Raw genomic sequence first — 15,070 nt, 5'->3', positions numbered from 1 at the left:
TACCGCTCCCCTTTTTATATACTTTGTTTGTTTGTCTGTTTGTTTGTGTGATAAATGTTAGCTCTTTCACGAGCCTCGATTATGTATACAAAAAAACCCAAAAAAACCACACACAAAAAAAACCACCCACACACACACACCCCCACACACACACCCCCACACACACACCCCCACACACACACCCCCACACACACACCCCCACACACACACCCCCACACACACACACACACACACACACACACACACACACACACACACACACACACACACACACCCACACACACACACACACACACACACACACACACACACACACACACACACACACACACACCTCCTCTCACTTGAGGTCAAAACCTCGACAAAGACTTCCAGCATTCAAGACGTGTAACCTGAAACAGCACACTACCAAGGAGAGATGAACGGCTCCACTCTGCTGCAGCCACTCTCGCCCCATCCTCGTACCCTCCGTTCCCCACACGACGTCTCCGGTGGCAAGATCGATCCCGGACGAGCTCCCAGATGAGACAAGACCCTAGGCCAAGGATATTTACTCGATGATCCGCACCAGCAGTTGGATGAACTCCAAAATTGAGCTTATTTCAAAGTAAAAACAACTGGTACACAACATATCCATCCTCCAGTTCCACTTTGCTTTCCCATTTAAATACACTTGGAGAGAACATTCGAAAAAGTCCCTCCCTCTTCAAACTGCTCATAGTTGCGAGGTGATTAAACATCTGAAAGTACCCCGAAATTTCTACATCCCTCACGCTCCTTCAACTAAACCTGAAGACCCAACCTCACTATAACTTTTTTTACACCACAAAACAAGTAAAATAAACATCTCCTCTCATCAAACATTACACAGTAACATTTAAAACAATTCGTTTTCTATCGAATCACAGGTATTCAAGCGTTAACGCTATACTGTGCAAATACACCACTTAACAGACACGAGTAATTTGGAACAATAATGAAGGTCAGATTATCATGCAAAACCATACTGACTTGGCCAAAAATATTGGCACTCTTGCACTTTTTAAAAATAATGCAGTTTCTTCCAGAAAATTGTTGAAATTAAAATATATTTTGGTACCCACAAATGTATTTCTTTGGTTTGCAGTGGAAGAAAACAAACAAAAAAAAGCTGAAAAAATACTAAATCGAAGCTTATTCTGCACAGAAATCCTAAAAAGGGCCGGACAATATTATTGGCACCTTTCAGAAGTTGTTAGAAATAATTAAATTTCAAGCGAGTGATTTCTCCTTTACTTTCGAATTGAACTCACCTGTGGGATCCCCAATTCACGTGTGGTGGAGTTGCAGGTGCCTGCAATATAAAAATAAATAGCACCGCAAAGCGGGCGTAACCCCTCAGCCCATGCATGGTGGAAACCAATTTCAAGATGGCTGCCGTGGCGGCCATATTGAAAATCGCAGCACGTCCATTTTCGAAAGGAACCTTCCTCTACTCAACCCCAACACACTGCAAAAATGGATTTAATCGGACAAGCCGTTCTGCTCGAAATTGACGGAAACCAAAAGTTGACGGACGCCCGGACGACAATACCCGAGCCCAATTTGGGCTAAGGGGTGATGACTCATTCAACCAGTTTGAATTGAGAAAATGAGTCATTCTGCTGTTTTGTGTCACTGTGTGTACCACAATGAGCATGGAGAAAATAAATAAAACCAGAGAATTGTCTGAGGAGGTCAGACACAAGATTGTAGCCAAGCATGGACAATCTCAAGGCTACAAGTCCATCTCCAGAGACCTTGATGTTCCTGTGTCCACCTTACGCAATGCTATCAGGAAGTTTAAGGCCCATGGCACTGTATCCAACCTCCCTGGGCGTGGTCGCAAGAGGAAACTTGATCGAAGATTGCAGTGAAGGATTGTTTGAATGGTGGAGAAAGCACCTCGATCAACTGGCAAACAGATTCAAGCTGACCTCCAGACACAAGGTATGACAGTTTCAACTCGCACCATCCATCGCCAACTCAATGAAAGGGGGTACTATAGTAGGAGACCCAGGAGGACCCCACTGCTGAGAGAGACGCATAAGAAAGCCCTATTGGAGATTGTGACAAAACACAGCTGAACATGCCAAAATCCTTCTGTCTGAGAGAATGTCCTGTGGACAAATGAGACTAAATTAGAGTTTTTTGGTAAAGCACATCATCTCTATGTTTACAGAAAACAAAATTAAGCTTTCAAAGAAAAGAACACCTTCCCAACAGTCAAACATGGAGGATTTCTGTGACGTTTTCGGGTTGCTGTGCTGCCTCTGGCACTGCGTGCCTGGAATGTGTGCATGGCTTCATTAAATCAGGAGATTACCAAGGCATTTTGCAGCACAATGTTCAACCCAGTGTCAGAAAGCTGGGTCTCCGTCGAAGGTCATGGGTCTTGCAGCAGGACAATGGCCCCAAACACACCACAAAAAGCACCCAGGAATGGTTTTAGACAAAACACTGGACTGTTCTGAAGAGGCCAGCAATGAGTCCAGATCTAAGTCCCATTGTACACCTGTGGGGAGATCTGAAAACAGCAGTTGGGAGAAGGCACCCTTCAAATCTAGGAGAACTGGATCAGTTTGCACAAGAAGAGTAAGCCAAGCTGTCAGGAGAGAGGTGTAGGAAGCTCATTCATGGCTATTGGAAGCGCTTGACTGCAGTTATTTTGTCCAAAGGCTTTGTAGTCCAGCAGCTAAGCTAAATATAGCATAACAATTGTGCATTTTGTGAGGAAAGCACAAAATTTGGCACACTAGTAGACCATCATATTATGAAAAGATCTGGATATTGGGCCATCTCAGATTCAGAGATTTGATTTTTGCAAGATTTGCAGATTTTGCAAGCTGAGATTGCAATGCCAGGGACGGCCGACTCCTTCCTGCGAGCTGCGCACGCCACCCGCACAAGAAGAGCTCATCAAATCACTGCAGCGGCACTGCACATCCTGCAACACCGTGCGTATGAACGCCACTGTATGACATATGCTGATGATGCAGAAGACCTGCCTGAGTTCGAAGACTGGTGTCACCAGAGAGGAGAAGACATTCCCAACTTTCAGTACTGGGCAACTGTGCTGGAACGAGAGATGTTGGTACTGGTCTACGTGCGTTCTCTGCGGCAGGCTTCATTCACGATGTACCTTGATGCCCCGACGGAACTGGTGCCATGGTTCCATGCCTCAGACCACACACACTATGCCAGGTGGGTCTCTGTTCACCTGAGGGACATGGCTGCACTCCCAATGAAGCACCCAGATGTAGCCAGAGAATTCAGGGCTGGCAACTTCACTGTACAGAAGACGAAGAAGGTGTTCTCTTCAATCCGAATCGACCAGGCGCATGAACAGAATAACGCCTGCATCAAAGGAGATGGTGGAGCAGTCGGCCTCACTGACAACCCAAGTGCCTGCGGCGTTGGATGATTGCCGGGCCAGAAGTTGCCAGGGCCATAGAAGAGTTCCAAGATGGCCATCAACACTGGGGGAGGCGAGAGGACACACGTCATCACGACCAGACACCAAGTGTGCAGACCTCTTTCGCCAAGGATGTCCGCGCCCTTGTCAGCGTCATCGAAGAGCTTGGCAACCCCTTTGAGGAAGAGAGCATGGATCTGGTTGTCCTTGACACAAAGGAAATTGCAGGTCCTGCTGCAGTTGAGACCGTCAGGAATGTGAAGACGATTGGCCAAGAGCAGTTCCAGGCTTTCACCAGAGAATGCCTGGTGGAAAGGATCAAGCCAATTGATGATGCAATTCGTCAGAACAAGCTGAAGGTGTCATTTTGGAAAATGGCTGCCACAGCCATCAGGGGCTGAATTTGAGATGGCCCAATATCCAAATCTGTTCATAATAGGATAGTCGACTAGTGTGCCAAATTTGGTGCTTTCCTCACAAAATGCACAATTGTTATGCTAAGTTGCCCCACTATTGCTACCAAATATTAAGTCGAGGATGTCAATAATTTTGTCAATGCCATTTCTTTTTATTTTCTAATTTAACAGGATATATTAAGTTCTGAATTAAAAACAAAGGTTCTGTAATATTAATAGTGAAATAAAGAATTGTAGAGACCAAATGCTTTTATCAAATTAAACTTATTTTTAGGGAAAATTGTGAGTTATTTGAAAAAAATGCAAGGGTGCCAATATTTTTGCCCACGACTGTATATTCATAATTGGCTATTTCCACAATAAATGGTCATTTTGACGGACCCTACTTTGAAGTGTATTCTTGACTGGATATGTTGGTCGAAGAATGTGAGCTAAATTCTGTTTGAGAGCACATGTAATAAAGTTATAATGGAAATAAAATCATCGCTGAGTAGTGCCTCGTTTCATTTGTGTTGGAGTGTAAATACTAATGAATAAAATGTTACTAATTCGTAAGTGTGTTGACCGTCAAATTGTTACGTGGGTAATATCATGTCATTCCCAAATCGGTAAGCATGGTGAGCACCGCTGCACAATCCATTGAAACACGGTTTCTTAGCGGCCTCACTTACCCACAACCAGCATCACAAAACAACAGCTAGTTCCATGGGAATCTCAGCACTACGATCTGTCCAATGTGTTACATGGGTAAGCAATTACGTGAGTAATGTTACTGAGTTTTATTGATGGCCTAAATTAAAATGGGAAGTGGTAAAAACATCCAAAAACATTGCTCTCGTTTCATACCAGTCCTCTTCAACCACAATAAATATGCTGCATTCCCAAATTCACTACATCTCATAAAAAAATCCCTACCCAAACGATGAAAAGAGACAGTTTCCATCCTCACCGCATCGGTAATCTCGCCACGTAACGGACAACGGAACAGGCGATTTACAAAGTAGGCCTTATTTGACATTTGTGAACGGAAGGTATAAGCACCCCTGCATATTTTGTTGCAAGCATAAAATGTGTACATCTTCTGACTATTTTACAACTCTGCTATCTTACTCACGCAATATTTTGACGGACATGCGTTACGTGGGTAATGAAGTTTTGCGGTCTCTCCAAAAAAAACTATGAAACAGAAATAGATTGAACTCTAACTGAATTAAAAGAACTGACCGTAGTGTTCAACAATAACTAAAATAATTATCACCCAGATTTCAAACAGGGCCAACCTGAGAGACATGAACATGATGTACAATACAACAGTACACAAAAAGTGCTTTCTGTATCACACTCTTTCATACAATACACTCCCACACAAATGAAACGAGACACTACTCGGCGATGATTTTATTTCCATAACTTTATTACATGTGCTCTCAAACAGAATTTAGCTCACATTCTTCCGACCAACATATCCAGTCAAGAAAACACTTCAAAGTAGGGTCCGTCAAAATGACCATTTATTGTGGAAATAGCCAATTGTCTTCATTCACTTATACACCCCGTGGAACTGCAGATTTTTGCAAAATTACTATTTCAGCTTTAAACAAAGAAAATAATAATAATAATAATAAATGGATAAAAGGAAAACGATGTGCAGCACTTTTATGTTGCTTTTCTTTTTTCAGACATGGAAGGAAGCACTCTGTCCATCCAGCCATTTTGACACATAGTTATAGATTCAGGATTTGTCTTCGGAACTGATGCCTTCCAAGACAGTTCTACCTTCCTTACCAAAATACCAGCGATGTTATTGATGCAGAGCAAGACAATTCATCCTCTGCTACATGCAATTCAACCAAGGCTGTTCAACCTCTGCCACATGTAATTCAACCAAGGCAGTTGTTCAACCTCTGCTACATGTAATTCAACCAAGGCAGTTGTTCAACCCTGCTACATGTAATTCAACCAAGGCAGTTGTTCAACCCTGCTACATGTAATTCAACCAAGGCAGTTGTTCAACCCTGCTACATGTAATTCAAACAAGGCAGTTCAACGTCTGCTACATATAATTCAATCAAGGCAGAACAACTATCAGGGACAACTCTTCACGGTAGTTGTATCCTTTACACCACCCCCCCCCCTCCCCACACACACACACACAACGCAGGTCATGGGCCAAAACTTCCCCATTCTTCCCTGCTGTCCAGATTCGTCAAGGCTGCGCAGTTACAGCAAGAGAGCTGATCCGTCCACGTGGGTCGGCCCTTTCCCTCTCTCGTCAACACAAGCTCCCTTTATTATGTTTCATGTTGATGTTTTTAATGTGTTTTGTGTGTTAGCTCTTACACGAGCCTCGACTTTGTAGATAAAAAAAATAAAAATAAAAGGGTTAAAAACTCTCTCTCACATTCTCCCACCCTCTTAACACTCTCCCTCACCCCCTCTCCCAACTCCTCTCTCTTAACCCTCGCCCACTCCCTCAACATTCATGGTGACTCCCTCCTCCGGTATGATAGAACTGAGCCTCATCCTGGTGGTGGGGTGTGTTACGTGCTCCTCCCCAAACCCCGGGCACGGTGTACCTCCGAGCCCCGAGAGGAGTCATGGCAGAAAGATGTGTTATTCTGTATGTCAAAGATCAATGGTGAAACCACACCAATTGTTACCAACAAACAAGTATTGTATTAAGATCACACAAGAATAACAGTACAACAACAATAGTAATCAATTGTACAACCAATATATATTTCCTATGATGGTACCATTTCCTATCAGGTACCAGTACCGGGGGAGGAGGCTGTTTCACAGCACCACTTGGTTGTCTGCGACATAAAGGTGAAAGGTGCGAGGAGAGCTCGGCGGGTGAAGTACCAACCGAGAATGAAGGTGTGGAGGTTGAAAGAGGTTGAGCATTAAGGCATTAATAGAGGGGTAAGGGAGGCATTAATAGAGGGGCTGAGTAGGGTAGAGGATGATGTGGTTGAGCTTGAAAGTGGTTGGATGTCAATGAAAGCTAGTCTGTTGGGAGCCGTTGGTGAGGTATGTGGATGGACAAAAGGACCACCGAGGGACTCGGAAACATGGTGGTGGGATGATGAAGTTGGAAAGAGGATTGACGAGAAGAGGAAGAAGTTCAAGGAGTGGCAGAAGGCGTAGGGTACGGGAGCAGAAACAGCAGAGCATGAAAGTTATAAGGCAACCAAGAAGGCTGCAAAGAAAGAGGTAGCAAAGGTGCAGGAAGCATGTAGGAAAATGTTGGGAGAACGCTTGGATTCGGAAGAGGGTCAGAGAGCAGTATTCAGGATTGCAAAGCAGATAGCAAAAGAGAGGTGTGATGTGATGGGGGTGAGTTGCTTGAAGGATGAAGTGGGACAAATCGTTGTGGACCCATATGGAATTAAAGGAAGATGGAAAAGATATATGGAAATGCTGTTGAATACAGAGAATGAATTGGATGGCAACATAGAGAGTAACGCAGTTTTAGGACCGGCAGAGAAGATAACCGAGAAGGAAGTTGAGGAAGCGATAAAAGCAATGAAGAGTAGAAAAGCGGGAGGGCCGACAGGAGTTGTGGGAGATATGTTGAAGGCAGCAGGAAGTTGGGGTGTGAACAGAATGACAGAGATCTGTAATCTGGAGGTGAAAGAAGGCCGCATTCCAGTGGATTGGGAACTGAGTACCCTCGTCCCTCTATACAAGGGGAAGGTGACCCTCCAGAGTGTGGCTCGTACCGAGCGATAAAGTTATTGGAGCATGGAATGAAGGTATTGGAAAGGGTGTTGGAGAGGAGGATAAGGAACAAAGTGAAGATTGACGAAATGCAGTTTGGATTTATGCCAGGAAGAGGAACGACAGACGCTCTTTTTATTGTGAGGCAGTTGCAGGAGAAGTACATGGAGAAGAGGAAGAAGTTGTTTCTTGGGTTTGTTGATCTGGAGAAAGCAGTCGATAGGGTTCCACGCAAAGTATTGACATGGGCAATGAGGAAGTTAGGAGTGGAGGAATGGTTGATCAGAGTAGTGATGGCAATGTACGAAAGAGCGCGCACAGCTGTAAGGATGAAGGACGGGAACAGTGGTGAGTTTGAGGTGAAGGTGGGAGTGCATCAGGGGTCGGTACTAAGTCCACTACTATTTGTAGCTGTAATGGAAGTGCTGGCTCTGAACGTAAAGGAGGGTTTACCGTGGGAGTTGTTGTATGCAGATGATCTAGTGTTGATTGCAGAAAGTATGGATGGACTGAAGGAAAAGATGAACAAGTGGAAGGAATGCATGGAGACAAAAGGTCTGAAGGTGAATATCGGAAAGACGAAGGTGATGGCAAGTGGTAAAGCATGTAGTGAGGTGGAAAGAACTGGGAAGTGGCCCTGTGCTGTGTGCAGGAAGGGTGTCAGAGTGAACTACATTCAATGTACAATGTGCGCTGAGTGGGTTAATCAAAAATGTAGTGTGCTGAGAGGGTCATTAACCAGTGTGGCAGCTACATTCAAATGTAAGGTGTGCACAGAGCGAGCTGCAGATGGAGGAAATGTTGAGTTGGATCTTGGAGACGGCGTGAAGCTGGAAGGTGAAAACATTTTGCTACCTCTGAGACATGCTGAATGGAGAAGGTGGATCAGACTCGGCAACGGTTGCTCGAGTGAGATGTGCATGGAATAAGTTTCGGGAACTGAGTGGCGTGCTGATGAGGAGGGGAGTGTCGTTGAAGCTGAAGGGAAAGGTGTATGCTGCATGTGTGAGAAGTGTTATGATTTATGGGAGCGAGACATGGGTAATGAACGTAGAGCAGCAACAAAGGTTGGAAAGGGTGGAAATGCGAATGGTTCGACGGATGTGCGGAGTATCGTTGAGAGAGAGGAAGACAAATGATGAATTGCGAAAGATGATGGGAATAGAGCCTGTGATTGATGCTGTGAAGAGGAACAGGTTGAGATGGTTTGGTGATGTGTTGACGAAGGATGAAAGTGACTGGTTGAGAAGAGTGATGGAAATGAATGTAGAAGGAAGTAGAGGATGGGGAAGACCGAGAAAGACTTGGCTAAAGATGGTGGAAGAAGAAATGCGGGCAAGGGGGTTAACAAGGAGAGATGCAGAAAACAGGGCAAGACGGAGAAGATCGTCATGCGGACCGCAAGGCTAACCCCTGCTCTAGCAGGGAAAATGGCCTTAAAATGCATGTTGTGTTGTTGTTGTGTGGTACCATCAGGTTCGTACAATATAACTCACTGTGCTCCAAGTGAGCGAAAAGAAGAACATTCCCAATGTCTCTTCCGGCATCAAGCCAAAGTCGATCCGCTGCAGTGATCGTCAGAACGATGTCGAATCGAGACCAGAATCCCGTTCGGATGACAGTCACAGTCACGCTGCCAAAGCTGCGCAAAGGTGCCCTCAAGTCGACTGGGAATTCACACCCTCGGGTATGGACGTTCCACGGCTCCCAATCGGCGAACCGCAGATTTCCCACTCAAAAGCCACGTTACACACGCACACCAGATTAACGTCTGAATGCGGTGAAAATGGTTGAAGCGAGGTGAAAAACCTTGAGCGAAGCGCAAATCCTGCGTGAGGTAAAAAATGGCCGACGGCCAGTTCTCGTTGTGTAACGGGCACTCCGATGATTCTCTTCGGAATCAACCGCAAAACCTGTCACGCAGGTTTATCTGTCACAGCGATAACAACTCTGTCGCAGGAATCCCTTTCCCAGGAAACCCAAAGTTCACACGTGACCCTCGTTCGCCAAAGTTCGCTCAGGACCTTGAAGCAGCTCGGCTTCTTGTCCGACTCACTCGCTCCGCCTTCTCTTCCTCCTCTCTTCTTCGTCGTCCGGTTCCGGTTTCATTTAAAACATTAACTTTTTTACCTTTTGAAAATAGTAATCTCTATTTCACTTAAACGACAACAATAATAGTACATGGAACCAAAAATGTTTACAGTGGATGTAAACGGAAGTGACGGAAACGGAAGTGACGAATCCGTAACAGGTGGCTATCTTCATCAAAAACTCTCTTTCTCACTCTCCTTGCACTGCCCTCCCTCCACCCCACCCCCAGGAGTACCTCTGGCTACGGCATCCTCTCCGCTCCCACCTTTTATCCATATATATGTGTTTTGTACCATCCTCAAAACAGTGATGACTCCATTTACATTTCGCTGTCTAACAACATGGACCAACTTCTATCGACTCATCCCAACTCTCTCTTCCTCATATGTGGTGATTTCAATTGTCACCATGCCAGTTGGCTGGGTGTGGGTACCTCTCTCACCAGCCATGGCTCCTCAGCAAAGGACTTCTGCGACTCACTGGGACTGACACAATCTGTCAATTTCCCGACCCGGATCTCAGTCAACGGAGCATCTTCTCTTCTGGACTTGGTTATGACTAACTTCCCTGAAAATGTCTGCTGCTCTTCTTCTGCTCCAATCGGCTCATCTGATCATGTGCTTGTTAAAGTGGACATCTCTCTGACCATTCTCAGTGAGGCTCCTCAGCGTCGACGAATCTAGCATTTCACTGGGGCCGACTGACATGGTCTTCAAGCAGCCATCAATCATCTGGACTGGTCTCCTATCTCTACTGCCTCTGACATCAACTCTTCCTGCGAATTCTTCAAAGGTAAACTGCTCTCTCTCATGCACAGATTTATCCCACCTCGTCTTCATTTCTCATACCCTTCCTCCCGCCCATGGTACACGGAATATTGTGATGAGGCAGTTGCCCTGAAACAACTTGCCTTTGCCTCTTGGAAGGCTAATCCAACTGAAGGCAATCTCAGTTCCTTCCACCAAGCTCGGAACAAGCGTGTGCCTACCCTCAGGAGAGCCAGGAAACAATATCTCTCTACGCTCAAGACTGAACTCTCAAACCTGCGTCCCTCTTCCAAATCCTGATGGCATCTGGTCAAATCTGTTTCTGGTGTTTTTCCCCCTCAATCTCCTCCCTTACCTCAAATGGCAACACAGTTGACACCACACGCGACAAAGCCGAATGCCTCAACTCTGTGTTGGCCTCAAAATCTTGTATCCAAAACCTATCTCTCTCTGTACCCACCTTACCCAGTTGAACACAGCTGCTCCTGGACTCTGTGTCCTTCTCTCCTGACAAGGTGGAGAAGTTTCTGTCAATCCGAGACCGATTCTGCAACTGGACCAGACAGCATCAGCCCACGGGTCCTAAAATCCTGCTCTGCTGCTCTTTCACACCCTCTCTGTTCTCTTCATCCTCTTTTGCTCAAGGTCAAGTGCCTTCAGTTTGGAAATCAGCCAACATTACCACTTTACACAAAAAAGGTGCAGAAACAGATCCTTGCAACAACAGACAAAACAGCCTGCTCCCAATTATTAGCAGTCATGGAATCCATCATTCGGATATCAAATACTTCCTCTTCTCCAATGGCTTGATCTCTGATCATCAATTTGGTTTCAGACCACGTCACTCAACTCTGGACATGCAGCTTCTGCTGTCTCAACAATATATGGAGGTCCTCAATGCAAAACAGGAAATCAGAGCCGACTCCCTTGACATCTCATGTGCCTAAGATATGGTCTGGCACCCCACTCTGCTCACCAAACTCTCCTCCTATATATAGTATGACCCCAGCCCCTTCCCATGCCTCCACCTCCCCAAGCCCTCTCCCTCCCACAGATCTCCCGATATCCCTGTTCTCTCCTGTTGTACTTGTGTGCTTCCTTATCTCTCACCATCTAGACTCCCACTCCCTTTATTGTTTTGTGTATCCGGTTGTTTTTGTGATTAATGTTAGGGTTAGCCTCTTAGAACATTAACATTAACGAGCCTCGATCTTATATACGGGGGAAAAAAAATCAACAAAAAAAAAACTCCTTCTGTCCCCTCTCCTCTCTCCCTCTCCCCGACACTCTCCCTCTCCCCGACACTCTCCCTCTCCCCGACACTCTCCCTCTCCTCGACACTCTCCCTTCTCCCCGACACTCTCCCTGACACTCTCCCTCTCCCCGACACTCCCCCTCTCCTCTCTCCCCGACACTCCCCTCTCCTCTCTCCCTGACACTCCCCCTCTCCTCTCCCCTCTCCGACACTCTCCCTCTCCCTGACACTCTCCCTCTTCCCTCTCCCCGACACTCTCCCTCTTCCCTCTCCCTGACACTCTCCCCCTCCCTTCTCCCCGACACTCTCCCCCTCCCTTCTCCCTCTCCCCGACACTCTCCCTCTCTCCGACACTCTCCCTCCCCCCGACACTCCCCCTCTCCCCGACACTCCCTCTCCCCGACACTCCCCCTCCCTCTCCCCCCTCCCCGACACTCTCCCTTCTCCCCCTCCCCGACACTCTCCCCCTCCCTTCTCCCCGACACTCTCCCTCTCTCCGACACTCTCCCTCTCCCCGACACTCCCCCTCTCCTCTCTCCTCTCTCCCCGACACTCCCCCTCTCCCCCCTCCCTCTCCCCCCTGCCCGACACTCTCCCTTCTCCCCCTCCCCGACACTCTCCCTCTTCCCCTCCCCGACACTCTCCCTCTCTCCGACACTCTCCCTCTCCCCGACACTCTCCCTCTCCCCGACACTCCCCCTCTCCCCGACACTCCCCCTCTCCCCGACACTCCCCCTCTCCCCGACACTCCCCCTCTCCCCGACACTCCCCCTCTCCCCGACACTCTCCCTCTTCCCGACACTCTCCCTCTTCCCTCTCCCTCTCCCCGACACTCTCCCTCTTCCCTCTCCCCGACACTCTCCCTCTCCCCGACACTCTCCCTCTTCCCGACACTCTCCCTCTTCCCGACACTCTCCCTCTCCCCGACACTCTCCCTCTCCCCGACACTCTCCCTCTCCCCGACACTCTCCCTCTCCCCGACACTCTCCCTCTCCCCGACACTCTCCCTCTCCCCGACACTCTCCCTCTCCCCGACACTCTCCCTCTCCCCGACACTCTCCCTTCTCCCCGACACTCTCCCTTCTCCCCCTCCCCCTCTGTCGCCGACGCCCCCCTCCCCCTCTGTCGCCGACGCCCCCCCCCCCACGCCCAACCCCTCCGCCCGTCGCCGACACTCCCCACCCCGTCGCCGACACTCCCCACCCCGTCGCCGACACTCCCCACCCCGTCGCCGACACTCCCCACCCCGTCGCCGACACTCCCCACCCCGTCGCCGACACTCCCCACCCCGTCGCCGACACTCCCCACCCAGTCGCCGACACTCCCCACCCAGTCGCCGACACTCCCCACCCAGTCGCCGACACTCCCCACCCAGTCGCCGACACTCCCCACCCAGTCGCCGACACTCCCCACCCAGTCGCCGACACTCCCCACCCAGTCGCCGACACTCCCCACCCAGTCGCCGACACTCCCCACCCAGTCGCCGACACTCCCCACCCAGTCGCCGACACTCCCCACCCAGTCGCCGACACTCCCCACCCAGTCGCCGACACTCCCCACCCAGTCGCCGACACTCCCCACCCCGTCGCCGACACTCCCCACCCCGTCGCCGACACTCCCCACCCCGTCGCCGACACTCCCCACCCCGCCGCCGACACTCCCCACCCCGTCGCCGACACTCCCCACCCCGCCGACGACACTCCCCACCCCGCCGACGACACTCCCCACCCCGCCGACGACACTCCCCACCCCGCCGACGACACTCCCCACCCCGTCGCCGACACTCCCCACCCCGTCGCCGACACTCCCCACCCCGTCGCCGACACTCCCCACCCCGTCGCCGACACTCCCCACCCCGTCGCCGACACTCCCCACCCAGTCGCCGACACTCCCCACCCAGTCGCCGACACTCCCCACCCAGTCGCCGACACTCCCCACCCAGTCGCCGACACTCCCCACCCAGTCGCCGACACTCCCCACCCAGTCGCCGACACTCCCCACCCAGTCGCCGACACTCCCCACCCAGTCGCCGACACTCCCCACCCAGTCGCCGACACTCCCCACCCAGTCGCCGACACTCCCCACCCAGTCGCCGACACTCCCCACCCAGTCGCCGACACTCCCCACCCCGTCGCCGACACTCCCCACCCCGTCGCCGACACTCCCCACCCCGTCGCCGACTCCCCACCCCGCCGCCGACACTCCCCACCCCGTCGCCGACACTCCCCACCCCGCCGACGACACTCCCCACCCCGCCGACGACACTCCCCACCCCGTCGACGACACTCCCCACCCCGTCGACGACACTCCCCACCCCGTCGACGACAATCCCCACCCCGTCGACGACACTCCCCACTCCGTCGACGACACTCCCCACTCCGTCGACACTCTCTCCCTCTCTCGCCGACACTCTCTCCTCCTCTCCCTAACACTCTCTCCTTCTCTCCCTGAGACTCTCTCCTTCTCTCCCTGAGACTCTCTCCTTCTCTTCCTGAGACTCTCTCCTTCTCTCCCTAACACAATCTCCTTCTCTCCCTAACACAATGTCCTTCTCTCCCCAACACAATCTCCTTCTCTCCCTAACACAATCTCCTTCTCTCCCTAACACAATCTCCTTCTCTCCCTAACACAATCTCCTTCTCTCCCTAACACAATCTCCTTCTCTCCCTAACACAATCTCCTTCTCTCCCTAACACAATCTCCTTCTCTCCCTAACACAATCTCCTTCTCTCCCTAACACAATCTCCTTCTCTCCCTAACACAATCTCCTTCTCTCCCTAACACAATCTCCTTCTCTCCCCAACACAATCTCCTTCTCTCCCTAACACAATCTCCTTCTCTCCCCAACACAATCTCCTTCTCTCCCTAACACAATCTCCTTCTCTCCCTAACACAATCTCCTTCTCTCCCTAACACAATCTCCTTCTCTCCCTAACACAATCTCCTTCTCTCCCTAACACAATCTCCTTCTCTCCCTAACACAATCTCCTTCTCTCCCTAACACAATCTCCTTCTCTCCCTAACACAATCTCCTTCTCTCCCTAACACAATCTCCTTCTCTCCCTAACTGTGTTAAGGCGGGGTACACCATTCTGGAAGTGGGGGGGATCTCTGGATCTCTCCTGGGAGATCGATGGACTGTCTCCGTGCCATGCAACAACAACAACAACCACCACCACCACGAAGGCATTTCAACCTCTGCTCCATATAATTCAACCAAGGCAGTTCAACCTTTGATCCATAGAATGAGGATGTGAGACACCCATTTTGCCCTCACCTTCCCTTTTCACAGATTCTCAGTGACAATGCAATACATTTATGAAGGGGGATTCCAAACGGCCACATGTTCTCGATTTGTGATGCACAAAACTTGTAGCAGCAACAC

General features: G+C 49.5%; 1 protein-coding gene across 6 annotated transcripts in view; it reads right to left on the bottom strand.

The window, feature by feature from the left end:
- Nucleotides 1–15,070, bottom strand: part of LOC137428341 (uncharacterized) — a 111,573-nt gene that overhangs the window by 81,487 nt on the left and 15,016 nt on the right. For 3 of the 6 annotated variants that reach the window (XM_078777037.1, XM_078777039.1, XM_078777040.1), the window contains exon 4: nt 410–535. The exons of the other annotated variants lie outside the window; for them this stretch is intronic. In XM_078777037.1, the coding sequence (XP_078633163.1) occupies nt 410–535 (126 nt within the window). The remainder of the gene's footprint in view (nt 1–409; nt 536–15,070) is intronic. 6 annotated transcript variants of the gene reach the window in all.

This window comes from Myxine glutinosa, chromosome 1 (assembly GCF_964187855.1).
Source record: "Myxine glutinosa chromosome 1, kmMyxGlut1.1, whole genome shotgun sequence".
NCBI classification, from domain to species: Eukaryota; Metazoa; Chordata; class Myxini; order Myxiniformes; family Myxinidae; genus Myxine; species Myxine glutinosa.
This window is presented reverse-complemented; position numbering and strand designations above follow the sequence as displayed.